Source organism: Octopus sinensis, linkage group LG14 (genome assembly GCF_006345805.1).
Source record: "Octopus sinensis linkage group LG14, ASM634580v1, whole genome shotgun sequence".
NCBI classification, from domain to species: domain Eukaryota; kingdom Metazoa; phylum Mollusca; class Cephalopoda; order Octopoda; family Octopodidae; genus Octopus; species Octopus sinensis.
In genome coordinates, this window is record NC_043010.1 from 17,214,105 (window position 1) to 17,238,368 (window position 24,264).

The 24,264-nt window shown below is 41.1% G+C and overlaps 1 protein-coding gene across 1 annotated transcript in view; it reads right to left on the reverse strand.

The window, feature by feature from the left end:
• Nucleotides 1-13,025, reverse strand: part of LOC115219217 (BTB/POZ domain-containing protein KCTD9) — a 57,718-nt gene extending 44,693 nt beyond the window's left edge. Inside the window, exon 1 of the mRNA XM_029789351.2 lies at nt 12,637-13,025. Coding sequence (XP_029645211.1) covers nt 12,637-12,684 — 48 coding nt within the window. The 5' untranslated portion in view covers nt 12,685-13,025. The remainder of the gene's footprint in view (nt 1-12,636) is intronic.
• Nucleotides 13,026-24,264: the final 11,239 nt, after the last annotated feature.

A 24,264-nucleotide genomic window follows, 5' to 3' on the forward strand; every position in this document is an offset into this window, starting at 1 on the left:
TCCCACTTTAAATGTGATTAGCCATGTAGCTCCTCTACAAGAAACTGCTCTGCTCTACCTTTCTCATACTTTAATTCCTCATGCAGCATAAAGCTATATATACGTACGAACGCGCGCGCGCGCGTGTGTGTGTGTGTGTGTGTGTGTGTGTATATATATATATATATATATATATATATATATATATATATATATAAAGGCGGCGAGCTGGCAGAACCGTTAGCACGCTGGGCGAAATGCGTAGCCGTATTTCGTCTGCCATTACGTCCTGAGTTCAAATTCCGCCTAGGTCGACTTTGCCTTTCATCCTTTCGGGGTCGATAAATAAAGTACCAGTTTCGCACTGGGGTCGATGTAATCGACTTAATCCGTTTGTCTGTCCTTGTTTGTCCCCTCTGTGTTTAGCCCCTTGTGGGCAGTAAAGAAATATATATATATATATATATATATACACACACACACATATGACGGGCTTCTTTCAGATTCCACCTACACTTCTCCAAAGAGACTGAACCTGGAACCATGAGGTTGGGAAGCAAACTTCTTACCACAGAGCCACGTCTGTGCCTATATAAATATGTGTGCATGTGTGTGTGTGTGTGTGTGTGCACGCACACCCACACACACATCTTTATATCCAACGTGGATATCTTGTTAGTATGCTGAAAAGAGTCTCTCATATAGACGCATGGTGCATAAAAACACAGCCACATAAAGATTGCCATTTGGCATTAATACACCTCCCATCACACTAATAATTATTCATCATCATCATCGTTTAGCGTCCGCTTTCCATGCTAGCATGGGTTGGACGGTTCAACTGGGGTCTGGGAAGCCAGAAGGCTGCACCAGGCCTAGTCTGATCTGACAATGTTTCTACAGCTGGATGCTCTTCCTAACGCCAACCACTCCGTGAGTGTAGTGGGTGCTTTTTACGTGCCACCGGCACAGGTGCCAGACGAGGCTGGCAAACGGCCACGATCAGATGGTGCTTTTTACGTGCCACCGGCACGGGGGCCAGGCGAGGCTGGCAAACGGCCACGATCGGATGGTGCTTTTTACGTGCCACCGGCACGGGGGCCAGGCGAGGCTGGCAAACGGCCACGATCGGATGGTGCTTTTTACGTGCCACCGGCACGGGGGCCAGGCGAGGCTGGCAAACGGCCACGATCGGATGGTGCTTTTTACGTGCCACAGGCACGAAGGCCAGTCGGGGCGGCGCTGGCAACGGCCACGTTCGGATGGTTCTCTTACGCACCACCGGCACTGGTATCACAGCTACAATTTCCATTGATGTTGATCGATTTCGATTTTGATTTTGATTTTTGTTTATTGATTTTGATTATTATTTAAAAAGCTTGCTGTGATATCAGTGTCTGAAAAGATCCTGATATTCTATATATCGGTGACAGCACAATTCAGCTGGTATGTGGCCACCAGATGCCTGGCACTGAAGAGATCCAGTAGACCAAAATTATGGGATCTGATTGTTCCGGTGGCCATATCAGACGATTACCATCTGCTACGATATGTGTCTGTGCTTTTGTGCACCATGCGTCCATATGAGAATATCTTGCAAGGCTAACACTGCAGCCTTCTGCATTCGAACAAGACAGCCACATTAAGTTGGATATAATGATTACCATTTGCTAAAAATACTGCTTCTGCTGTTAATAATATATATATATATATATATATAATATATATATACACACACATATGACGGGCTTCTTTCAGATTCCACCTACACTTCTCCATAGGGACTGAACCTAGAACCATGTGGTTGGGAAGCGAACTTCTTACCACAGAGCCACGTCTGTGCCTATATAAATATGTGTGCATGTGTGTGTGTGCACGCACACCCACACACACACACACATCTTTATATCCAACGTGGATATCTTGTTAGTATGCTGAAAAGAGTCTCTCATATAGACGCATGGTGCATAAAAACACAGCCACATATCATAGCAGACGAGAAGCTGGACATAAAGATTGCCATTTGGCATTAATACACCTCCCATCACACTAATAATTATTCATCATCATCATCGTTTAGCGTCCGCTTTCCATGCTAGCATGGGTTGGATGGTTCAACTGGGGTCTGGGAAGCCAGAAGGCTGCACCAGGCCTAGTCTGATCTGACAATGTTTCTACAGCTGGATGCTCTTCCTAACGCCAACCACTCCGTGAGTGTAGTGGGTGCTTTTTACGTGCCACCGGCACAGGTGCCAGGCGAGGCTGGCAAACGGCCACGATCGGATGGTGCTTTTTACGTGCCACCGGCACGGGGGCCAGGCGAGGCTGGCAAACGGCCACGATCGGATGGTGCTTTTTACGTGCCACCGGCACGGGGGCCAGGCGAGGCTGGCAAACGGCCACGATCGGATGGTGCTTTTTACGTGCCACCGGCACGGGGGCCAGGCGAGGCTGGCAAACGGCCACGATCGGATGGTGCTTTTTACGTGCCACAGGCACGAAGGCCAGTCGGGGCGGCGCTGGCAACGGCCACGTTCGGATGGTTCTCTTACGCACCACCGGCACTGGTATCACAGCTACAATTTCCATTGATGTTGATCGATTTCGATTTTGATTTTGATTTTTGTTTATTGATTTTGATTATTATTTAAAAAGCTTGCTGTGATATCAGTGTCTGAAAAGATCCTGATATTCTATATATCGGTGACAGCACAATTCAGCTGGTATGTGGCCACCAGATGCCTGGCACTGAAGAGATCCAGTAGACCAAAATTATGGGATCTGATTGTTCCGGTGGCCATATCAGACGATTACCATCTGCTACGATATGTGTCTGTGCTTTTGTGCACCATGCGTCCATATGAGAATATCTTGCAAGGCTAACACTGCAGCCTTCTGCATTCGAACAAGACAGCCACATTAAGTTGGATATAATGATTACCATTTGCTAAAAATACTGCTTCTGCTGTTAATAATATATATATATATATATATATATAATATATATATACACACACATATGACGGGCTTCTTTCAGATTCCACCTACACTTCTCCATAGGGACTGAACCTAGAACCATGTGGTTGGGAAGCGAACTTCTTACCACAGAGCCACGTCTGTGCCTATATAAATATGTGTGCATGTGTGTGTGTGCACGCACACCCACACACACACACACATCTTTATATCCAACGTGGATATCTTGTTAGTATGCTGAAAAGAGTCTCCCATATAGACGCATGGTGCATAAAAACACAGCCACATATCATAGCAGACGAGAAGCTGGACATAAAGATTGCCATTTGGCATTAATACACCTCCCATCACACTAATAATTATTCATCATCATCATCATCGTTTAGCGTCCGCTTTCCATGCTAGCATGGTTTGGACAGTTCAAGTGGTGTCTGGGAAGCCAGAAGGCTGCACCAAACCCAGTCTGATCTGGCAATGTTTCTACGGCTGGATACTCTTCCTAACGCCAACCACTCCGTGAGTGTAGTGGGTGCTTTTTACGTGCCACCGGCACGGGGGCCAGGCGAGGCTGGCAAACGGCCACGATCGGATGGTGCTTTTTACGTGCCACAGGCACGAAGGCCAGTCGGGGCGGCGTTGGCAACGGCCACGTTCGGATGGTTCTCTTACGTACCACCGGCACTGGTATCACAGCTACAATTTCCATTGATGTTGATCGATTTCGATTTTGATTTTTGTTTATTGATTTTGATTATTATTTAAAAAGCTTGCTGTGATATCAGTGTCTGAAAAGATCCTGATATTCTATATATCGGTGACAGGACAATTCAGCTGGTATGTGGCCACCAGATGCCTTGCACTGAAGAGATCCAGTAGACCAAAATTATGGGATCTGATTGTTCCGGTGGCCATATCAGACGATTACCATCTGCTATGATATGTGTCTGTGCTTTTGTGCACCATGCGTCCATATGAGAATATCTTGCAAGGCTAACACTGCAGCCTTCTGCATTCGAACAAGACAGCCACATTAAGTTGGATATAATGATTACCATTTGCTAAAAATACTGCTTCTGCTGTTAATAATATATATATATATATATATAAAGTTAATCCAAACATGAAAACACAAAGAGAAAACACAACAACGCAAGGATGTGGAACAAGTATAGTATTATTGGACGTTCAGGAAAGAAGGAGGGTTTAATGTTTCGAGCGGAGCTCTTCGTCAGAAACATAGGAAAAGGAAAGATCCAAAGAAGGGAAGACGGAGGGAAAAAATCGCCAATGGTACGCACGCGGTCACATTTTGAATGATATATATAGTGAGAGAGAGTATTAAAAGATAGACTAGTTATTGCAAGGTATCATGTCCTAACATATTTATACAGAGGAGAGTACAAAAATATACCTCTATATTTAGCAGAAAACCAAGAGAATCCACATAATGAAAGTCCATAGTGAATTCACATTGACAGATACATAACCAGGAAATTTAGTTAATAACATCATTGACAATTTAGAGGAGAATTTGAGTAGTCCTTCATGTTGGTTCAACCTAGCTAGGTAAATAAAGATGCAGGGGATCACTTGTCAAAATGTTGAAATAAGGGAGTGGAAAAAAGCAGATAGTTCTTTACAGCTGTTTCTGAGTAAGGTGTTCTTTTGAAACAGTCAAGTGCACTGTGCCTGCATATAACATAAGGTAGTTAGGTGCAAGTTACTGTATATGTATCAGCATATGTGTACGTTATGTGAATAGCCTAACCCATCATCAGAAAAGAAACTTCACATAACTTACAGCTTGCACCATTCTATTTTAGGTATATGCAGGCACAATGCACGTAACTACTTCTGCAGGAATACAGCCAAGTATCTTTCAAATCAAACCCTACTGTTATTTTTAAAATGAAAGGCTGTTTTCAAAAATATTGACGAGAATAATCAATATCCGAAGAGTCAAGAGATGAACGTGCCTGGCACACTTTTCATCATGGATTTCTTCCATCAGAGCTGACCTGGGACCAAATAAAAAGAACTGTAATAGACAAACACCTGCTCCACAAACCAAAGTGAGAACTTCCTGTCTAGCCAAAGAAATGTGAAACAGAAAACAGATAAAGTTTCTAAAACAGCTACAAAGTTATGAATGCATAAAATACATGAGTTTTTTTAGTTCTTGTTTGTTTTTTTTTTGGTTTTTTCCAGTCATACATTCGCCAATACATTAAACTTTGTTGCTTCATTGCACCACCACAAATTAGGAAGCAACGTTGTTTTAAGAATTTGGTTGATTAATCTCTGCCACACAATATGTCGACAACAACAATTATTATGATGATGATGACGATGACGATGATGATGGTGGTGGTGATGATGATGAATATCTAGTTCATTTTATCATCATGCAGCCTCCACTCTGCATGCTGGCAAAGCCAGAGAGTTGTGCTGAGCTCCACTGTCTGTTCTGGCATGGTTCCTGTGGCTGGATGCCCTTTCTAATGTTAACCACTTTGCAGAGTGTACTAGGTGCTTTTTTTCATTGCACCAGCACCAGTGGGGTCACCAAGTAACTTGCAAGACAAGACAAAGTCCCCCACCACCACCAGTCAAGGGGCAGTAGTATTGAGGGAGGTGGCTTCGTACCAGTTGATGAAAGGCTGAAAGAATGATAGAGGTATAGAGATAGGTGTCTTGCTGTAGAAAAGATACAAGGACATCCTAGTTGGAGAAGGGAGAGAGGAGGAGACTTAGAGAGAGTGGGAGGGGAGACAGAGAGGGAGAGAGAGAGAGATAATGGTGCATATATGTATCTGGGCACTATAGATGCTTATAAGTTTCCAACAGATAAGTCATTGGCTAAGTGCATGCCTGACAACAACAAGGAGTCTGCAACTTGATACCACAAAGGATTATTGAAAAGTCTTGAGCGATCCTTCAGTTTAACATTCCAACTTATCTTATATATTACTTTACGTAAAAACAAATATATAGTCAAACCGTCCAACCAATGCCAGCATGGACAACAGACCTTAAATGATGATGATGGTGTGTATATATATATATATGATTGATTGATTGATTGATTGATTGATTCTAGTTTCAGCTTATGAGCTGTGGCCATGCTGGGGCACCGCCATTTGGTGTTGCTACTTGGTTTCACTTCATGGAGGCTTTCTAGCAACTGCTATTTGGTGCATGAGAGAGTTCGATGCAGCTGCCCTCATCTGCCCCTCCTGCCGTGAAGTTGGTTCATCTGGGACACCTGACAGGAAGAGATCCAGCTCCATTTTAAAGACATCTGTATCCACCCCATGCAGGTCTCTCAGGTTCTTCGGGAGGATATTGAAGAGCTGTGGGCCTTGGAAGCCCAGGCTATCACAGAATCTTGTCCTACATCTTGATGGCAAGTTTGGAGTCCTAGGCACCACGCAGTGGCGCCCAGTTCTGGCATTTGCGTAACTCTCGATGCCAAAGTTCAGGACACTTCCCTCCAGGATCTTCCAGATGTATATTATGGCATATCTTTCCAGCCTACGCTCCAGGGAATATAATTTTAATCTCTTGAGTCTTTCCCAGTAGCTTACATTCTGCATAGAGGCTATCTTCTTCGTGTAGCTTCGTTGGATCGCCTCAAGTTCTGTGATCAACTTGACACTGGATGGTGACCATAGCTGAGAGCAATAGTCAAAGTGGCTTAGGACAAGTGTCTTCCAGAGGACCATCATGGTTTCTTGTTCTCTTGTTCTAAAGGTTCTAAGAATCCATCCAGCCAGCCGTCTGCATTTCATTGTCAGTTTAGCAACATGTACATGAAAGGTCGCGTCATCACTCATGTGAATACCCAGGTCACGCACTGATTGTGCCTCTGGGATTGCAATCCCTCCGGGTCCAGTGTATTCATTGGGTATTGCATTCAGTTTTGCATGCTGATAGTATAAAGCTTGAAACTTTTCAGCATTGAACTGCATGCTATTCTTTTCAGCCCACTTGTATATTTCGTCCAGCTCATATTGCAGGTGCTTAGTGTCTTCAGGGTTCTGTATTGCCTGTGAAACTTTTGTATCATCTGCATAACTTGTGATCGTGGCTCTCCGCGTGGCTGAGGGCATGTCTGAGAGGGCCATTATGAACAGTAGTGGTCCCAAAACAGTGCCCTGTGGAACACCGCTCACTATTTGCGTGCTAATGGAAGTGGCCCCATTGGCTGCTACCACCTGACTTCTATTCTTCAGAAAGTCGTGAAGCCATTCTCCTAGTTTTCCAACTATGCCAAGATCACGCAGTTTGTGACATATCATTCCATGATCGACTTTATCGAAGGCCTTTGCGAAGTCGAGATATATCACTTCCACATTTGAGTGGTTGAGCAGTTGTTTCAGCACCCAGTCATAGTGCTGCAGGAGCTGAGTTAAGCAGCTTCTTCCTGGTCGGAAACCATGTTGGGTGTCGGGCAGCAAGTCATTTTCTTCAAGGAAGGTGACTAGTTTCCTTCTGACTATTCGTTCCATGACCTTGCTGATGTGTGAGGTCAGAGAGATAGGTCTGTAGTTCTTGGCCTCCACTCTGCTACCTCCTTTATGAATAGGGCATATTTTACCTTCCTTCAGTTTTCTTGGAAGTTTGCCAGCTGCAAGGAAGCTCTGAAAGAGGAACTGCAGTGGTCTTGCTAGGACTCTCTTACATACTTTTAGGAGGATTGCCGGGAATCCATCGGGGCCAATAGCTGAGTCTGTTTTCATTTCATCTATAGCCTTTATTACATCGTCTTCCTTTATATCGATGTAATTTATCGTCGCCGCCTCTGATTCTATATCTGCAGTGGTAAAGAAGTCAGTTGGATTGCTGATTTGGAAATGCCCAAGGGGTGGAGTGAAAACACTCTTGAATTGTTCATTCAGTATTTCACTTACCCTCATTGGTTTTCCTGTGAGTGTGCCATCCTTTTCAAGGAGTGGCCCTATCCTACAGTGCACCGTAGCTGTTTCTTTGGCATACCTGTAGAAAGCTCTGGGGTTAGTTTTTATGTTGTCTACAGCCCAGGCTTCTTTGTCTGCTCTTTCCTTCTCATGGGAGAGTTGCAGACAATTTTCAATTTCCAACAGTTTTATTTTCTTGTGGAAATTTGCTCTGCTTGAGAAGACATGTAAAGCTAAATAAAATCACATACAGGCAGGTCCTTTACGGCCATGCCCCACCACACACACATAATTCTGTCCTCTATCAAATTCCCCCAAAACCCATCATCCCAACACCCACCACTATTCTCCTTTACATGCCTATCCGCACACCAACCATACACCCTCCTAGTCACTCCAATTCCTCTCACCATCACTTGCTATCTCTAAACATCTTCCCTCACCCTCTTATGGAACATTCCCCTCTGGACTACTTAAAGAACCCCCACCATTACCTATGGACAAGCCCTCTCTCTCATTCCCACTTTCTTCTCCTTCCTTGTCCTCAAGTATCTCCTCAATAATATGAGGGCCCTGTCATACTCCCTCCCACAGCCAAGTGGCCATGCAAGCTCATGGATGCTGGTGCAATGAAAAAGCACCTGTGCCAATGCTACATGGAGAGTATCCATACTGGTGCTACATAAATAGCACCCAAGTCAGTGTCACACAAACAGCACCCATGAAAGTGCCACTTCTATGAAGTGGTTGGCATAAGGAAGGGCATCCAACCATAGGAACCATGCCAAATCAGACAAATGGAGCCTGGTGCAGCTCTCTGGCAGACCAGCTCCTGTTAAACCACTCAACCCATGCCAGCATGGAAAACAGATGATGATGACATATATGAAGGGGTGAGGCTGAAAAGTTCCTATCTTTGGGGAACAGAAAATACTGGAGGAGGATCAGTTAATTATGATTTTATTCAACGTATTCCCTTCTCAGATTCACACTTATTGCAGTGGTCCTTCCCTTTTTCTAAGCCCTGTAAAAGAACTTAGAAGGTTGGACCTCCAACCAGGCCTTTCACGACACCCTTAAAGCCAGGAACTTTTCAACATCCCCTTGTATACATATACGTGTGTGTGTGTGTGTGTGTATCAGTGTATGTCATCATTGTCATTTAACATCGGTTTTCCATGTTGACATGGGTTTGACAAGGACTTGTAAACTGGAGAACTGCACTAAACTCCAGTCATCTGGCTTGGTTTCTATGGCTACATGCCCTTCCAAATGCCAACTACTTTACAGAGTGTATTAGGTATTCTTTCCATGTCACTGGCACAGGTGCCTTTCACAGTCCACTGGTAGGGGTGCCTTTTACCTGTAACCCTACAATGACCCCAATTCACTTAGCTTGACAAGTTTTCTCAAGCACAGTAAATCACCAAAGCTCTCAGTCACTTGTAATTGCCTCTGTGAGGCTAAACAATCAAAGACCATACTTCACCACCTCATCCCAAATCTTCCTGGATCTCCCCTTCTACAAGTTCCCTTTATAGTTAGAGATCAGCACTTTTTTACACATCTGTCCTCGTCCAAACACATCACATGACCAGCATAATCCCCTTAACCCTTTCGTTACTGTATTTATTTTGAGATGCTCTGTGTTTCAGTTATTTTAAATATAACAAAGAATTTAGTAAAATAACTTAGTTATCATTCAGCTAGTGTTAGGAACCTAAATTGTGACTAAGGCTTGGTGGAATATTCTAACTCAAAATTTATGAAAAGACATTTTACCACAGAGCCAGAGCCGGTTTTGGCCGGGTTAGAAACAAAAGGTTTAAACCTAATGTTTCTCTTGAAACACATTCTGTCGCACATCCAGCAAAGCATGCTAGTTTCATTCTTTTCAAGCCTTTACATATCCACAGCCCATGTTTCACTGCCATGTAGCATGGCTGTTCATAAGCAGGCATCATACAATCTGCTTTTCACTCTGAGGGTGAGGCCCTCTGTTACCAATAAAGATAGAAGCTCTCTGAACTTTGCCCACCCCATTCTTATATTCTAGCAGCTACACTCTCAGAGCACACTGCTGATTTGATCCCCTAGCTTAATGGAAGAAGCTATCTAATACTTCTAAGTATCCTGCTGGGCATTTGACAAAGTCTATTTTCTCCACATTCCTTGTGTTTATTGAACCTGGACATCTGCTAAACACAAAGATTATTTTCCCTTTTAATCTTCCTCTCAGATTGTTGCACCTCTCATGTGTCCATAGCTTGCACCAGATACATCTCATGGAGTTACTAGCTAAATCTTTTCTACATATCAAGCAGGGCCATCTCCCTGAAGGGATTTGTGGTTTGTCTGTTTTCCTATTTACTAAGACTTTGGTCTTTGCTAAATTAACTCTAACACCTTTAATTCCAGAACTTGTATCCACACCTGAAATCTCTTCTCTAGTTCTGGAAGTGATTCAGCTATAAGAACAAGGTAATCAGCATAGAGAAGCTCCCAAGACCAGCCAGTCTTAAATTCCTGTTATGATAAACAAAAGGGGGCTGAGAACCAATCCTTGGTGAACTCATACCTGTTCACTGAATTCAACACTATATTCATTACCTACCTTCACCTTATTGGCAGCATCCCTGTACATCTCTCACCAACTGCTCATCTATCCCTTGCTTACACATTGACCACCAGATAAGGGAGCTGGGGACCCTGTCAAAGGCTTTCTCCATACAGACAAAGGCCAAGTACAAAGGTTTTTTTTTTTTTGGTTAAATACTTCTCCTTACTTGGAAATGTGTGTGGGTTGGTAATTGGAAAAGCAAGCATTTCCCTCATACAAACGGTGTCATCGGTTTCCCAACCTCCATGAAAATATGTCTCACCATGGGAAAAGTATTACTTTGCTAGGAAACAGGTAAGGGTTGACAACCCGAAGGCGTCAGGCCGTAGAAAATGTTCCACAGTGAATTGTCAGAACCATTCAAGCATGGAAAATGGCTATTAAAACGTTGATGATACGTGTGCATTTAAGGGATCACTGACCAAAAAGATATTATTTAAGAAGTCGGTGCCTTTTAACTTTAGAGAATCTTTAAAAGTAAAACAATTGTGATAAGTAGCTTGCTTACCGACCACATGGTTCAGGGTTCAGTCCCACTACGTGGCACCTTGGGCAAGTGTCTTCTACTATAGCATCGGGTCGACCAAAGCCTTGTGAGTGGATTTGGTAGGCGGAAACTAAAAGAAACCCGTCGTATATATGTATATGTATGCATGTTTGTGTGTCTGCGTTTGTCCTCCCCAACATCGCTTGACAACCGATGCTGGTGTGTTTACGTCCCCGTAACTTAGCGGTTCGGCAAAAGAGACCGATAGAATAAGTACTAGGCTTACAAAGAATAAGTCCTGGGGTCGATTTGCTCGACTGAAGGTGGTGCTCTAGCATGGCCACAGTCAAATGACTGAAACAAGTAAAAAAAGAGAGTATAATAACACTGAATGAGTGTCCTTATCTTAGTTGTTACCGACACGATGTCTTTGGTTGTTCCGCTTATGTGTTCAATAACGTTCCCAAAACTTTGATCCACGGAGGCGACTATTGCCATTTTGTTGTCCATAACAGAATATTGCTCCTATTAGTTACTCTTCTAGTTTGGGTGTTGCTTGCTCGTTCTGCTTTTACCTAAATATATACTGATTCACCCAAGAATTGAACTCGAGACTACTACCTAAACAACTACGATAAACAGTTCATCAACGCTTATATCCGCCATCCCAATGTCCATCCCCGTCTCTCTAAATTTTTTATATCCTTGAGGAATTCATTTATTCTTGCATCAAATTTATGATCTTGTATGAAATTTTCATTTCGAACGCATTCACCTTTCTATTTCCTGCAAATTCTATCCTCGGCCTGTCTTCATTACTCCATCAGTTGTTTCGTCCCACAAGAAATATTCTTGAAGTGGGTCGTTCTTCGAAATACTTATTCTTGCATTTATTTTCTAGGATCTTTTGCCTTAAATACTTATTCAGTACTAACACATCGAGAATAATTTTACTATGACACCCGTCTTGAGATAAGAATAACAGTAACAATTTACCGGCGAAGGGTACAGAATAGGGAAGCAACAATGTAAATAATTGAATTTGGGGGTCACAAAATTATTTCACCGAAAAAAACAACCACCCAATTCCTTGAGGTAAGTGGTAGCTATTCCGAAAGTCTGTCGATCAGAGAAGACAGCAGTCTCGTGAAACGGGTGGAAGAGTAACAATTTACCCTGTATCGAAATATTTTTAATGTCAAAAAATGTTAATGTGAATAAACAAAGAGGCGGAAAGAGAGGAGAAAATTTGTTGCAACTAACAGAGCGTGTCCAGTGTCAATGAAAGAGACGGCGGTAACAACAAATGAAGGAGATATTATTGATATGGGAATGGTGTTTCACTTTCAGGGGGATCCCCGAAATGATAATAAAAAGAGAGAGAGAGAAACACCTACAGCTGAATTGGACAAAGTCTGTGAGTACGGAAGATGAGAGAAGAAAAATAGCAGCTAAATGGGGGGAAATGGAATAAGAGAAACCTATATCAAGGAAACTGAGTGGCGATCGACTTGCAGAATAGATGAAGCAAAAATTAACTTTAAAACAAGACACTTGGTTCTTGACATCATTCCAACAGGCGCACATGGATTGATGGATGTGCAGACATAAAAAATATGTCAATAGTTTAATAGTGAGGTCATAATATTATTTACCTTTCCGTCCGTACTTGATCCATTCAGAAATATGATGATCCTTTTCATGTTTCTACACCAGTTTGTTTTATCATTGAAACGTCGATGAATAATTGAACATTGTCAGTTTGTGTCTCTTTTCGATTTTTTGCTCCGCTTCTGTCTCTAACATATTTTCACAGTAAACATGTGTGTATATCTATTGTATTCCTCTGCGTGGATTTGTGTCTTTTACTTCATTTTAAATACTTCCTCTTTCTATAGAAGTCCATTACTATACCAATTACATCTATTTAAATATATATATATCTTTATACATAAATATGTGTGTTGTGTTTGATGGTTTATAAAGAAAGGAAGACATGAAGAGTTCCAGGCTCGGCCAGCTGAAGGTCGCTCCTCACCTTGCTAGTATTAACTTCATAAAGGCTATCACACATACATAAAAAAAAAACCAGCATACATACACACACATATATACACACACATACATTCATATATATATATATATATATATATATATATATATATATATATATATATATATACACACACACACACACACACACACACACACATATATATATATATATATATATATATATATATATATATATATATATATATATATGTTTCTTTTGGAATTTTGTTTTATGAATGTTATTGTTTCGCCTTTGTTTTATCAGATAAAAGAATATAAGTATATACAATTTCGAATAGACACTTTTATTCTTGTTTAGATACTAATAAATAAATGTATAAATTTATATGAATGAATGAATGAAAACATTTTTAAGTAAACATTACGAGATGTTTTTTTCTAATGACGTAAGGGATAAACGGTGTCGCCGGTGGGTGCCACCTCCCACCGATCTTGTCAAACGTCAAAACTATTTACTTCTGACATCTTCCACCATATTTTCACAGTATGTGTATACTCTTTTTAATACAATATCGGTAGTGCTCTATTTTCAGATTAGATTAAAATTAAATTTGCTTGTCATGAACTTTCTATTTACATCCATTTTCCCTGTACCATTATAAAATTAATGGCAATTTTGTTGTGTGTAAATACGTAGACCAAAGGAGCGCACTAATTATGGAAACGTAATTGCTACAGAACACCTGACCACTTACGGCGAGACGAACCCTAACTCGAGGATGGTGTTTAGAGGCTGAGATGCCATATACTCTACCTAGCATACGTCATATATCTTGCTGGCCATCACCTTACAGCTGTTCAATCCTCTGAACACCACCACACCATGTTGCTCACTTCGCCTTCATTCCTCCCCTTGGCCTGTGTGTAAGAGGCAGGATTGGACCATCTTCATGCTTTTGTCCTTCCTTCTTTCCAGTGCATCTCTCTTACCCTCTTTGTCTACCTCTACCCCAGGTCGTTACACTATCTCACTCCTTTAGGGGCCACTTCTATTGCCATCCATCACCTAATCTTTATCTTATCCTTTCGGTCACACTTTCATCACAGTTACGCTTTGTCAGTCATGCATACTGATGTTGCAAATTGAATGGAGCCCACTGTCTTCATTTGTTGCCAGCCTATGCATGTCCTCCGCAGTCAGAGTTCATGTCTCACTACCATGTAAGAAAGCTCTTCTCACACAAGCATCATACAACCTACCTTTCACTCTCAGCATCCACCACTGTTACTAATTTCTCTCTGAGCATCCACCACAGTTACTAATTTGTCCACCTAAATAGCAGAAACTATCTACAAGAGAGCCTCTTGGGCATTTTAGAGAGTTTAAGTCCCTCATGCTCTTAGTACTTCCTGTTCCTGCTACACTCAAAAGCAATTATCTGATGACCTTCCCATGATTCCACTGCATCTCTTACGCACCCATAGGTTACACTTGATGCAGCAAATGGAATTACATCTCACTCCTTTCCTACATATTGAACAGGGCAATTTACCAACCAAAACGAGAATCTTATCTCTTTTCTCGCTAACAACAACTTTAGTCTTAGCTAAGTTAACTTTAAGGCCCTTTGATTTCAGGTTTTGCTTCCAAACCTGAAACTTCTTCACCAATTCTGCTCCAGATTCTGCAATAAAAGCAAAATCATCAGTATATAGTAGTTCCCATCAGCATCCAGTTTTCAATTCCTCTGTTATGGCCTGGAGAACTGTGATGAATAAGAAGGGGACTAACAACTGATCCCTCATGTGCTCCAATTTGTATGTTAAATTCATCACTGTACATGGCTTGGACAGCTTCAACAAGCCAGTCCTCTACTCCTAATTTCCTTAGAGACCACCAAATAAAGGAGTGGGGAAACCCTGTTGAAAGCTTCTCCAGGTCGAACAAAGTTAAGTACAATGGCTTACTTTTGGCCAAATACTTTTTTTGTAACTGTCTCGCTAAGAAGATAATATCTGTAGTACTTCTCCCAGGAACAAAACCAAACTTCGTCTCATCTACTTTAATTCTATGGACGCATAAGAGGTGCAGAAATATCAAAGGATAGCTAACTGGGAAGATAGTTTTTGTGTGTGGCAAATGCTCAGGAGCAATGAACACTGAAAATGTACAGAAAACAGCTTCTGTCACATGCCAGGGGGAAAAACTAGAGGCAATTGATAGCTTCTCTTACCTAGGTGACCAAGTCAGTAACAGGGTGGATGCTCTGAGAGTGTAGCTGCTAGAATAAGAATAGCCTGGGCAAAGTTCAGAAAGCTCCTACCTCTGCCAAAGACAAAGGGCCTCTCGCTCAGAGAGAAAGCTGGACTGTATGACGCATGTGTTTGAACAGCCATGCTACATGGCAGTGAAACATGGGCCATGACTTCTGAGGACATGCATAAGCTTGCAAGAAATGAAGCCAGTATTCTCCACTGGATATGTCATGTCAGTGTGCATGCATGACAGTGTAAGCACCCTGAGAGAAAAACTGGACATAAGAAGCATCAGATGTCGTGTGTAAGAGAGATGACTTTGCTTGTATGGTCATGTGTTGCATATGGATGAGGACAGCTGCATGAAAAAGTGTCACACCCTAGCAGTAGAGGGAACCTGTGGGAGAAGTAGACCCAGAAAGACCTGGGATAAGGTGGTGAAGCACAACATTCAAATGCTGGGCCTCATGGAGGCGATGATGAGTGACTAAGTCCTTTAGAGATATGGTGTGCCTGAGAAGACCCAGCAAGCCAAATGTGACAGTAACCGTAGCATATGCTATTGTGTTGGCTGATGCCTGTACTACCTGACTGGCACCCTTGCCAGTGGCACGTGAAAAGCACCATTTGAATGTGGTCGATGCCAGTACCAGTGGCATGTAAAAAGCAACATTCAAGCATGGTTGATGCCAGTACCACCTGACTGGCCCTCATGCTGGTAGCACATAAAAAGCACCCACTACACTCTCAGAGCGGTTGGCATTAGAAAGGACATCCAGCTGTAGAAACCTTGCTAGATCAGATTGGAGCCTGGTGCAGCCTTCTAGCTTGCCAGCTCTGGTCAAACCATCCAACCCATGCCAGCATGGAAAGCAGATGTTAAACGACGACAATGATGATGAAGAAGATGATGAGATATAATTCAATAATTCTATTAGTTGAGAAATAACTCTCCCTGTAATATATATATATATATATATATATATATATAGGGAAAGTTTACGGAAAAAACAAAAGACGAAGACAGGTGGTGTACAAAACAAACAGATGTATTAGTTTAACATTCAGGAATAGAAAAAGTCTTTTACATTTCGAGCCTATGCACTTCTACAGAAAGGGACACAGAAAAACAAGGAGAGAAAAAAATGTGTGTAGTGGCTAACGATTAATCATGGCGACTATATATATATATATATATAAAATTAGAAAAAAAAAAAATTATATCAATTCAAAATGAACAATTAAATCACACCATCCAGAAAATTACATATAATAGAAATATTAACATTAAAATAACAATAAAATGTCAAAGATTAAGTAAATTGCAAAAAACTATAATAATAATAACTTTTATAAATTGTAGAATAACATCACGTGTTTCGTGGCTATATTTCTATTATATGTAATTTTCTGGATGGTGTAATTTAATTGTTCCTTTTGAATTGATAAAAGGTGGGTTTTTTTAATTTTTTATATATATATTATATTGTGTGAAATTTGATTTAGTACTTCTAAATTGAATTTTTTTTCCTTGTAAGTTTTGGATTTTATTCCCTCAAATATTAATAATTATATATATATATATAATATATATAGGGGTATGAAAGGTATTAGTGTCAGGAAGACCCAAAGGCTATCGGGTAAATGCTAAGTAAGTGCTATGGATAGACCATGGTTAAGCTCCAGGCTCGATAATGATACAAGTGAGGAGTCCAACGTGGGTCATGTATTAGTTTGAAGTGTGGAGGTGTAGGGTGGTGTGGTTCAGTTCAGTCGTCCACTTGTAATTTCCCCATAAGTTTGCAGTGGTTGGTTGCTGTTGATGTCATTTAGGGCAGATGTTGGTGCCCTTTTGTAGGATCTGTAGAGTTCCTTCTTCATGAAATTATTGTATTCCTCGATGGTAATGGAATATGTATTTCCTGTTTTATCCAAGAAGACGTGTAATTTAGGGGATGCAACGATTTGTTTTATGGTGTGTGAAAGTTTTTTTTTTTTTTAAATATTTGGAGATTTTAATGTTTCTAATCAAATGAAACACATCTGCTTCGAATTTTTCCAGATGGGGGTTGTGGGGAGGATGTTTATATGATTTGAGGTTATAGGTGTTAATATTATTGTCGTGGAAGAAAGCTTTCCATCACATTCTTCGGATGAGGTCCTTAGTTTTAGTGAGGAGGAGTAAGAGGAAAGTCTTTTGTAAAGGAATAGGTATATCCTTAAGAGAAATGCCAAGGAATTGTTTATCCATTACGGAAGCATTACCTGAGATAAGTGCTTATAATAACGAGAAACCAAGGGTATGAAAGGTATTGGTGTCGGGACTCTTGCAAATAGTACAATTAACAACAATACTAGTAATAATTACTAATAGCTTGTACCTTTCTACCCCATTCTCTAACCTCTCCTTTGATAATATTACCTTCTCCATTCCTGAAAACAATCTCCAAAATACACACATTTATAACTGCCGTCCTGGGGCCCTCTGCCCTTAAAAACCCATTGTAGATCCCAACCAATGAAGGAACACACACCTTGGGCAGACTCATGTGTGTGAGACCTTAATTTGCCTTCACATAGCTGTGTGGTATCGTTATCTTCACTGGGAAGGCGGTGAGCTGGCAGAAACGTTAGCATGCCGGGCGTAATGCATAGCCGCATTTCGTCTGCCGTTACGTTGTGAGTTCAAATTCCGCCGAGGTTGACTTTGTCTTTCATCCTTTCAGGGTCGATAAATTAAGTACCAGTTATGCACTGGGGTCGATGTAATTGACTTAATCCCTTTGTCTCTCCCCTCTATGTTTAGCCCCTTGTGGGCAATAAAGATATATATCTTCTCTGGGGTTATCAGGTCAGACATTTGTTTTTCACCGCAATGCCCGCGTTATAGAACATGTTCAACCACTGTGAAAAATAGGGAGATTGTAGCAAAATCCTTACAAACTTTGCAGCTTATAGACTGAATAATAGGTATGAATATATACTAATAACGATGAGCAACTTTGCATGAATTGAGTTGAATAAAGAGAAAAAAGTTAAAGGCAAAAATGCTTGAAAAGTTTTAGTCGTTGCTTCACATCTTTACCACAATTGAACAAATATAAGCTCTTACTGTGCTTAATGCTTGGGGAAATTTTATTGAATTTAAACCTGAGACACTCCTTTGGTATTCCTGAGTCTCTCTTTTACTTGTTTCAGTCATGTGACTGTGGCCATGCTGGAGCACTGCCTTTAGTCGATCAAATCGACCCCAGGACTTATTCTTTGTAAGCCCAGTACTTATTCTATCGGTCTCTTTTTTTTTTGCCAAACCGCTAAGTTACGGGGACGTAAACACACCAGCATCGGTTGTCAAGCGATGTTGGGGGGACAAACACAGACACACAAACACGCACACACACACACACACATATATATATATATATATATATATACGACGGGCTTCTTTCAGTTTTCATCTACCAAATCCACTCACAAGTCTTTGGTCGGCCCGAGGCTATAGTAGAAGACACTTACCCAAGGTGCCACGCAGTTGGACTGAACCCGGAACCATGTGGTTCATAAGCAAGTTACTTACCACACAGCCACTCCTACGCCTTGGAGTCGTTTGCTTCCAAGAATATCTACATGGACAAATTGTTTACAGCAGTAATGCCAGATATAAGGTTCATTAGTAAATTTTCAGTTGAAAAATAGGGCTTTGTGCAAAGAAATGGTATACAATGCTTCAAAGATATTGTTTCATCATGGAATATGGAAGACATTCACATTAGCAGTTTAGCTGTGGCACAAAGGCCATTATTGATGGAAAATGTGCCGATAATTGTTCCAAAAAGCATGTTTTTTTGGCCATTTTCCATTGACAAATAGGGTTTTGTGCATCACAAATGCACTCATAACACTCCTTGTACACTGCTGCATTTTTTGACACCGAAAACATTAAAATTGGCAACAGAGATTAGAAGTGAATCAAAATATTGCATGAAAATGACCTCAAAATTGTACAACCTGATCTTGTTTTCACACTTATTTTTGTCGTAAAAAAGAGTTATTGTGCAAAAAAATACTTCATTTGGTAGCTGAAAGATTATTGAATGTTTTGATATTCCATACGTCAAAATTGGCAACTCTGTTTTCAAATCCATAAGGAACATACACATCACACACACACACACACACACAAACTCTGTTTTATATATATATATATATTTTATTCTTTTATTTGTTTCAGTCATCTTGACTGTGGTCATGCTGAAGCACGCCTTTAGTCGAACAAACCGACTCCAGGACTTATTCTTTGTAAGCCAAGTACTTATTCCATCGGTCTCTTAGCAGAGCCGCTAAGTTACAGAGACGTAAATACACCAACATCAGTTGTCAAGTGATGGTGGTGGGGGACAAATACACACACAAACACGCATATATGACAGGCTTCTTTCAGTTTCCGTCTACCAAATCTACTTACAAGGCTTTGGTCAGCCCAAGGCTATAGTAGGACACACTTGCCCAAGTTTCATGGAGTGGGACTGAACTCAGAACCATGTGGTTAGTAAGCAAGCTACTTACCACACACCCACTCCTGCACCACATTTATATATATGTGCAGATGTTAAATGATGAGGAGGAGGAGAATATATATATATATATATATATACACACATTTAAATATATATACATATATATATGTATACATAAATATATGTATATATATATATATATATATATACATTTATATCATCATCATCATCATCGTTTAATGTTGATGATGATGAATATATATATATATATATATATTTGACGTCTATGTTTAGCATATTAGGTGTCCACTTTAGTGGTCATTCTTCTCAATTTTGTATATATATATATATATCACCGTTACCGACCAGGCTATCAGATGTTGCTACACATCGATGGTCACGATGCGCTTCGCATTGTTTTAGCCTTCAAATGACGCCACCCTGCTGGCTAAGCGAGCAGGCCATATATATATATATATATATATATATATATATATATATAGTCAATCCAAACAAGAACAAGCAAGAAAAAATAACAACACGAGGATGTGGAATAAGTACAGTGTTATTGGACGCTTAGGAAAGGAAAGAAAAAAAGAGGATTTCATGTTTCGAGCAGAGCTCTTCATCAGAAATATAGAAAAAGTCCAAAGGGAAGACGGAGAAAGAAAATTGCCAATGATACACACGCGGTCACATATTGAAATGACCAGAAGGGAATGGTTTAAGAAAATTTTTTATAAGACAGGAGAGTGCAAGAGAAGGCAGTATGTGTGGGCATGTGCATGCGCACAGGTCTGTGTGTGTGTGTGCAATGATAGCATGTGTATGTGTGTGGTTGTAGCTGTTTATGCATGTGTGTTGTTGGACTTTGAATCGCTTAATGTCGTAGGAAGAATTTATAGTAAGAATAATGGTAGAAGTGGCTGTCTGTTGTGTGTCTCCCTTAATGCATATGTATATAGATAGATAGATAGATAGACAAATAGATAGATAGATACATACATACATAGATATTGTCAGTAGTCATATAATCTACTAAAAGAAGCACACTCTGAAGTATTAGAGCAGTGATATATTTTTTAAAGGGAGTTAAAAGTTTCGGCCAGTCATATAAAGCACTTAGCAGTTTAGGCGACCCCTCAGACTCAAATGGCTGAAGGTGCATAACCTCTCTACAACTAGAGGAAAAATACATAATGGTCTGTTGGTTTCTAAACAATATATAAATGTCCATGATGCAGGGGGGATGGGGTTGTCCCCCTTACATTGGCTCTGGCCATGGTGATATTCAAAGGAGCTGTGGTGGGCCTATTCAACAAATGGGAAATTGCAAGTTTGTAGTAGGAAACATTTTAGATGAGAGCATTGACTGAAAACTTCTTTCCTGCAGTTTAAAAGAGTCCCCAAGTTGAGTGAATTTTTTTAAGATTCTTGCCCTCGCTGCCAAACAAAGCTTACGTCATTTGCTCCCATTTATATAAGTCCCCTGTTGTTCAAGGATTTTTCCTTTAATTATACTTAGGGTTCCTTTCTCTTTTAAGCATCATTCATAACTGGCAAGAGATGTGATGTTGCAACTTTCCAGTATCCTGAAAGTAGATTTGTGGTAGTTCAGACGTTGCTTAAATGAGTGTACGGTTGAACTGACATATTTTTGTGTCTGTGTATTGGATCTGCTACCACCCCTGATGTTTCTTTCATTAAATCTGTGTCTGATGTTGTTGTTGCTGGAATCACTGCTGGTGCTAATATTCCTGGACACAGTTCTGGTGGTTCTGTTGCTGCTGGCATAGCAGCTAATTCCTGCCGCAAAGTTGGTGTTGCTGTTGCTGCCATTGCAACTGTTAGTATTGTTGTCTCTGCTGCTTGATGTGCCGCTATCGTTGTTGTCGTTGGTGGAGGTATCGTTACTGCTGAGACTGTTACTTGGATGCCAGTGGTGGCTACCACCTCAGCCTCATACACAACTTCCTTGGCTTCACTTCAACCCCGTCTACCCCCCCACCACCACCACCAATGGTCATTGCATACCCTACATGAGCATCCTGCCTTTGGTCATGGCTTAGGGGTACTCACTAAAATTTTCTTAATGTTGGTGTGCAACTGAGGAATACCCTTAAGTTATGCTTATTAAACAAATGTCCATATCTATGTGACTGTGCGAAGTGTCTGTCTCAATCCAAGGAATGTTCTTCCTACACAGGTTTTTAACATTGAGAGAAAAGGGTGGGACAAACTAAACATTACACTGATGCTTCTTTTTGCAAGCACTATGGCTCAACATATAGGAGATGTGGTCCTTAAATCCACTGGACACCAGAGCCACAGTTTTGAAAACTCTTGACTTGAGGACAGGTTTGAGATTCTCTAGCTGTTATCCTTCACTAGGTTCCTGAACACAATAGACTGGTGGCAGGAGGCTGTGTTAAAGTAGGACATCCTCTTGTCTGGTTTCTCTATTGGCAAGAAATCTTGAAATAAAACTGAACAATGACATACATACATACATGCATGCGTGCGTACGTACATACACACGCATGTACACATACATACATATATTCATAGAAACAATACTTTCAGAGCATCCTCCACCATTGAATAGGGTGGAGGAAGTTCAGAGAGCTATTACCTCTGTTGGCAACAAAAGGACTCTCTCTCTCAGAATGAAAGGTAGACTATATGATGCTTGTGTACAAATGGCTATACTCCATGGTAGTGAGACATGGGCTCTGAATGCAGAAGACATGCATAGACTGGAGAGAAACGAAGGTAGTATGCTCCATTTGATGTGCACATGTACAGCAAAGTGCAAATGTATTGAGAGAAAAGTTGGGCATAAGAGGAATCAAATGTAGCAAGCAAGAGAGAAGACGATATTGGTTTGGACATGTGATGTGTATGAATGGGGACAGCTGCATAAAGAAGTGCTGATCACTGAAAGTGGATGGTACCCAGTAGGACATGAAATAAAGTGGTAAGGGCTGATCACAGGATGTTGGGCCTCATGGAGGAAATGACAATGAACTGAAATGTTTGGCAACATGAGATTCCTGAGAAGACCCACCTGCATCAGTGAAACTGAGTTCTAGAAGCACTGTGTGTACCACCCACACTTAGCAAGAAAACTTCTCACACACCCTACCACAAAAAACCAAACTGCATCTCTTCTCTTCCTCGCATTTCCACTTCATGCACTATGCTTACCCCACTCTCCTCAATCCTGTCCTCTTCACTCTGTTTCACTGTATCATTGATACCTGCTAGCCCCGATCTGTGTGTCCCACCTACACACTCTGTCTCACTGTATCAATGATATCTGCTAGCCCCTAACCTGTATGCTCTACCCACACGTAACAAGGAAACTTTTCACACACCCTACCCCAACAAACCAATCTACATCTCTTCTCTACTTCACATTTCCTCCTTCTTACATATGCCTACCTCTCACTCCCCAATCCTGTCTTCATGGCTCTGTTTCTCTGTATCATTCTCTGTATCCATCTATATACACCCAGGTTTTCACCACTCCACACTCTCCAATCATGCTTCTTACACAATATCCTGCCACTTATATTATGACATTTGAACCTCAAGGGTATGCTCTGGCTCTTTCCACCTTCTATATCTCTCTCTCTTCCTTTACTCAATCACACCATTTATATTCTGATCCCCCGTTCCTTGTGAGTATGCCTGGCACTTTTCCACCATCTCTATCCTGCTGTATCCCACTCTCTCTCTCTCACTCTTTCTCTTGAACTTCCCTCAGGTTGGGTAACCATGTATCTTTTTTGCAGCAGCACACTTGTTTCTGTCCTGAATCCTGATCTTTCTCTCTCTCTTGCTGGGTAACCTGGTACCTCCTCTGTAGCAAGATACCTGTATCTGTCTCTCTATCTCACTACAACCTTTCATCATCCGACCCAAGATCAACTCTTCCAATGTCCCCTCCTCTCTCAAAAGATTTTTGTCTTGCAAGGTACTTGGTGACCTTGTCAGTGCAGGTGCCACTTAAAAAGCATCCAGTCACACTGTAGAGTGGTTGGCGTTTGGAAGGGCATCCAGCTGTAAAAACCTTGCCAAAACTGACCTCGCATGTACTTGGGCCATGTAAAAAGCACTAAGTCCACTCTGCCAAATGGTTGGTGTTAGAAAGGGTATCTAGCTGCAAAAAATCCTGCCAAAACAGTTACAGGTGTCTGGTGCAGGTTTCTGGCTGATCAGCTCCTGTCAAACCGTCCCAACCATGCCAGCTTGAAAGGCGGACGTTAAACGACGACGATGATGATACATCCATACATTTAAAATATAGAATGTATGAATGATTTAGGTTGAACTGCACTCGCATCAGTTATCCGAGTTTTCGATGCTAGCTTCAGTAATAAGGCGACAAGCTGACATGATTGTTAACGAGGGAAATGCTTAGCGGCATTTTGACTGTCTTTGCGTTTTGAGTTGAAATTCTAGTGAGGACAGCTTTGCCTTTTCACTTGT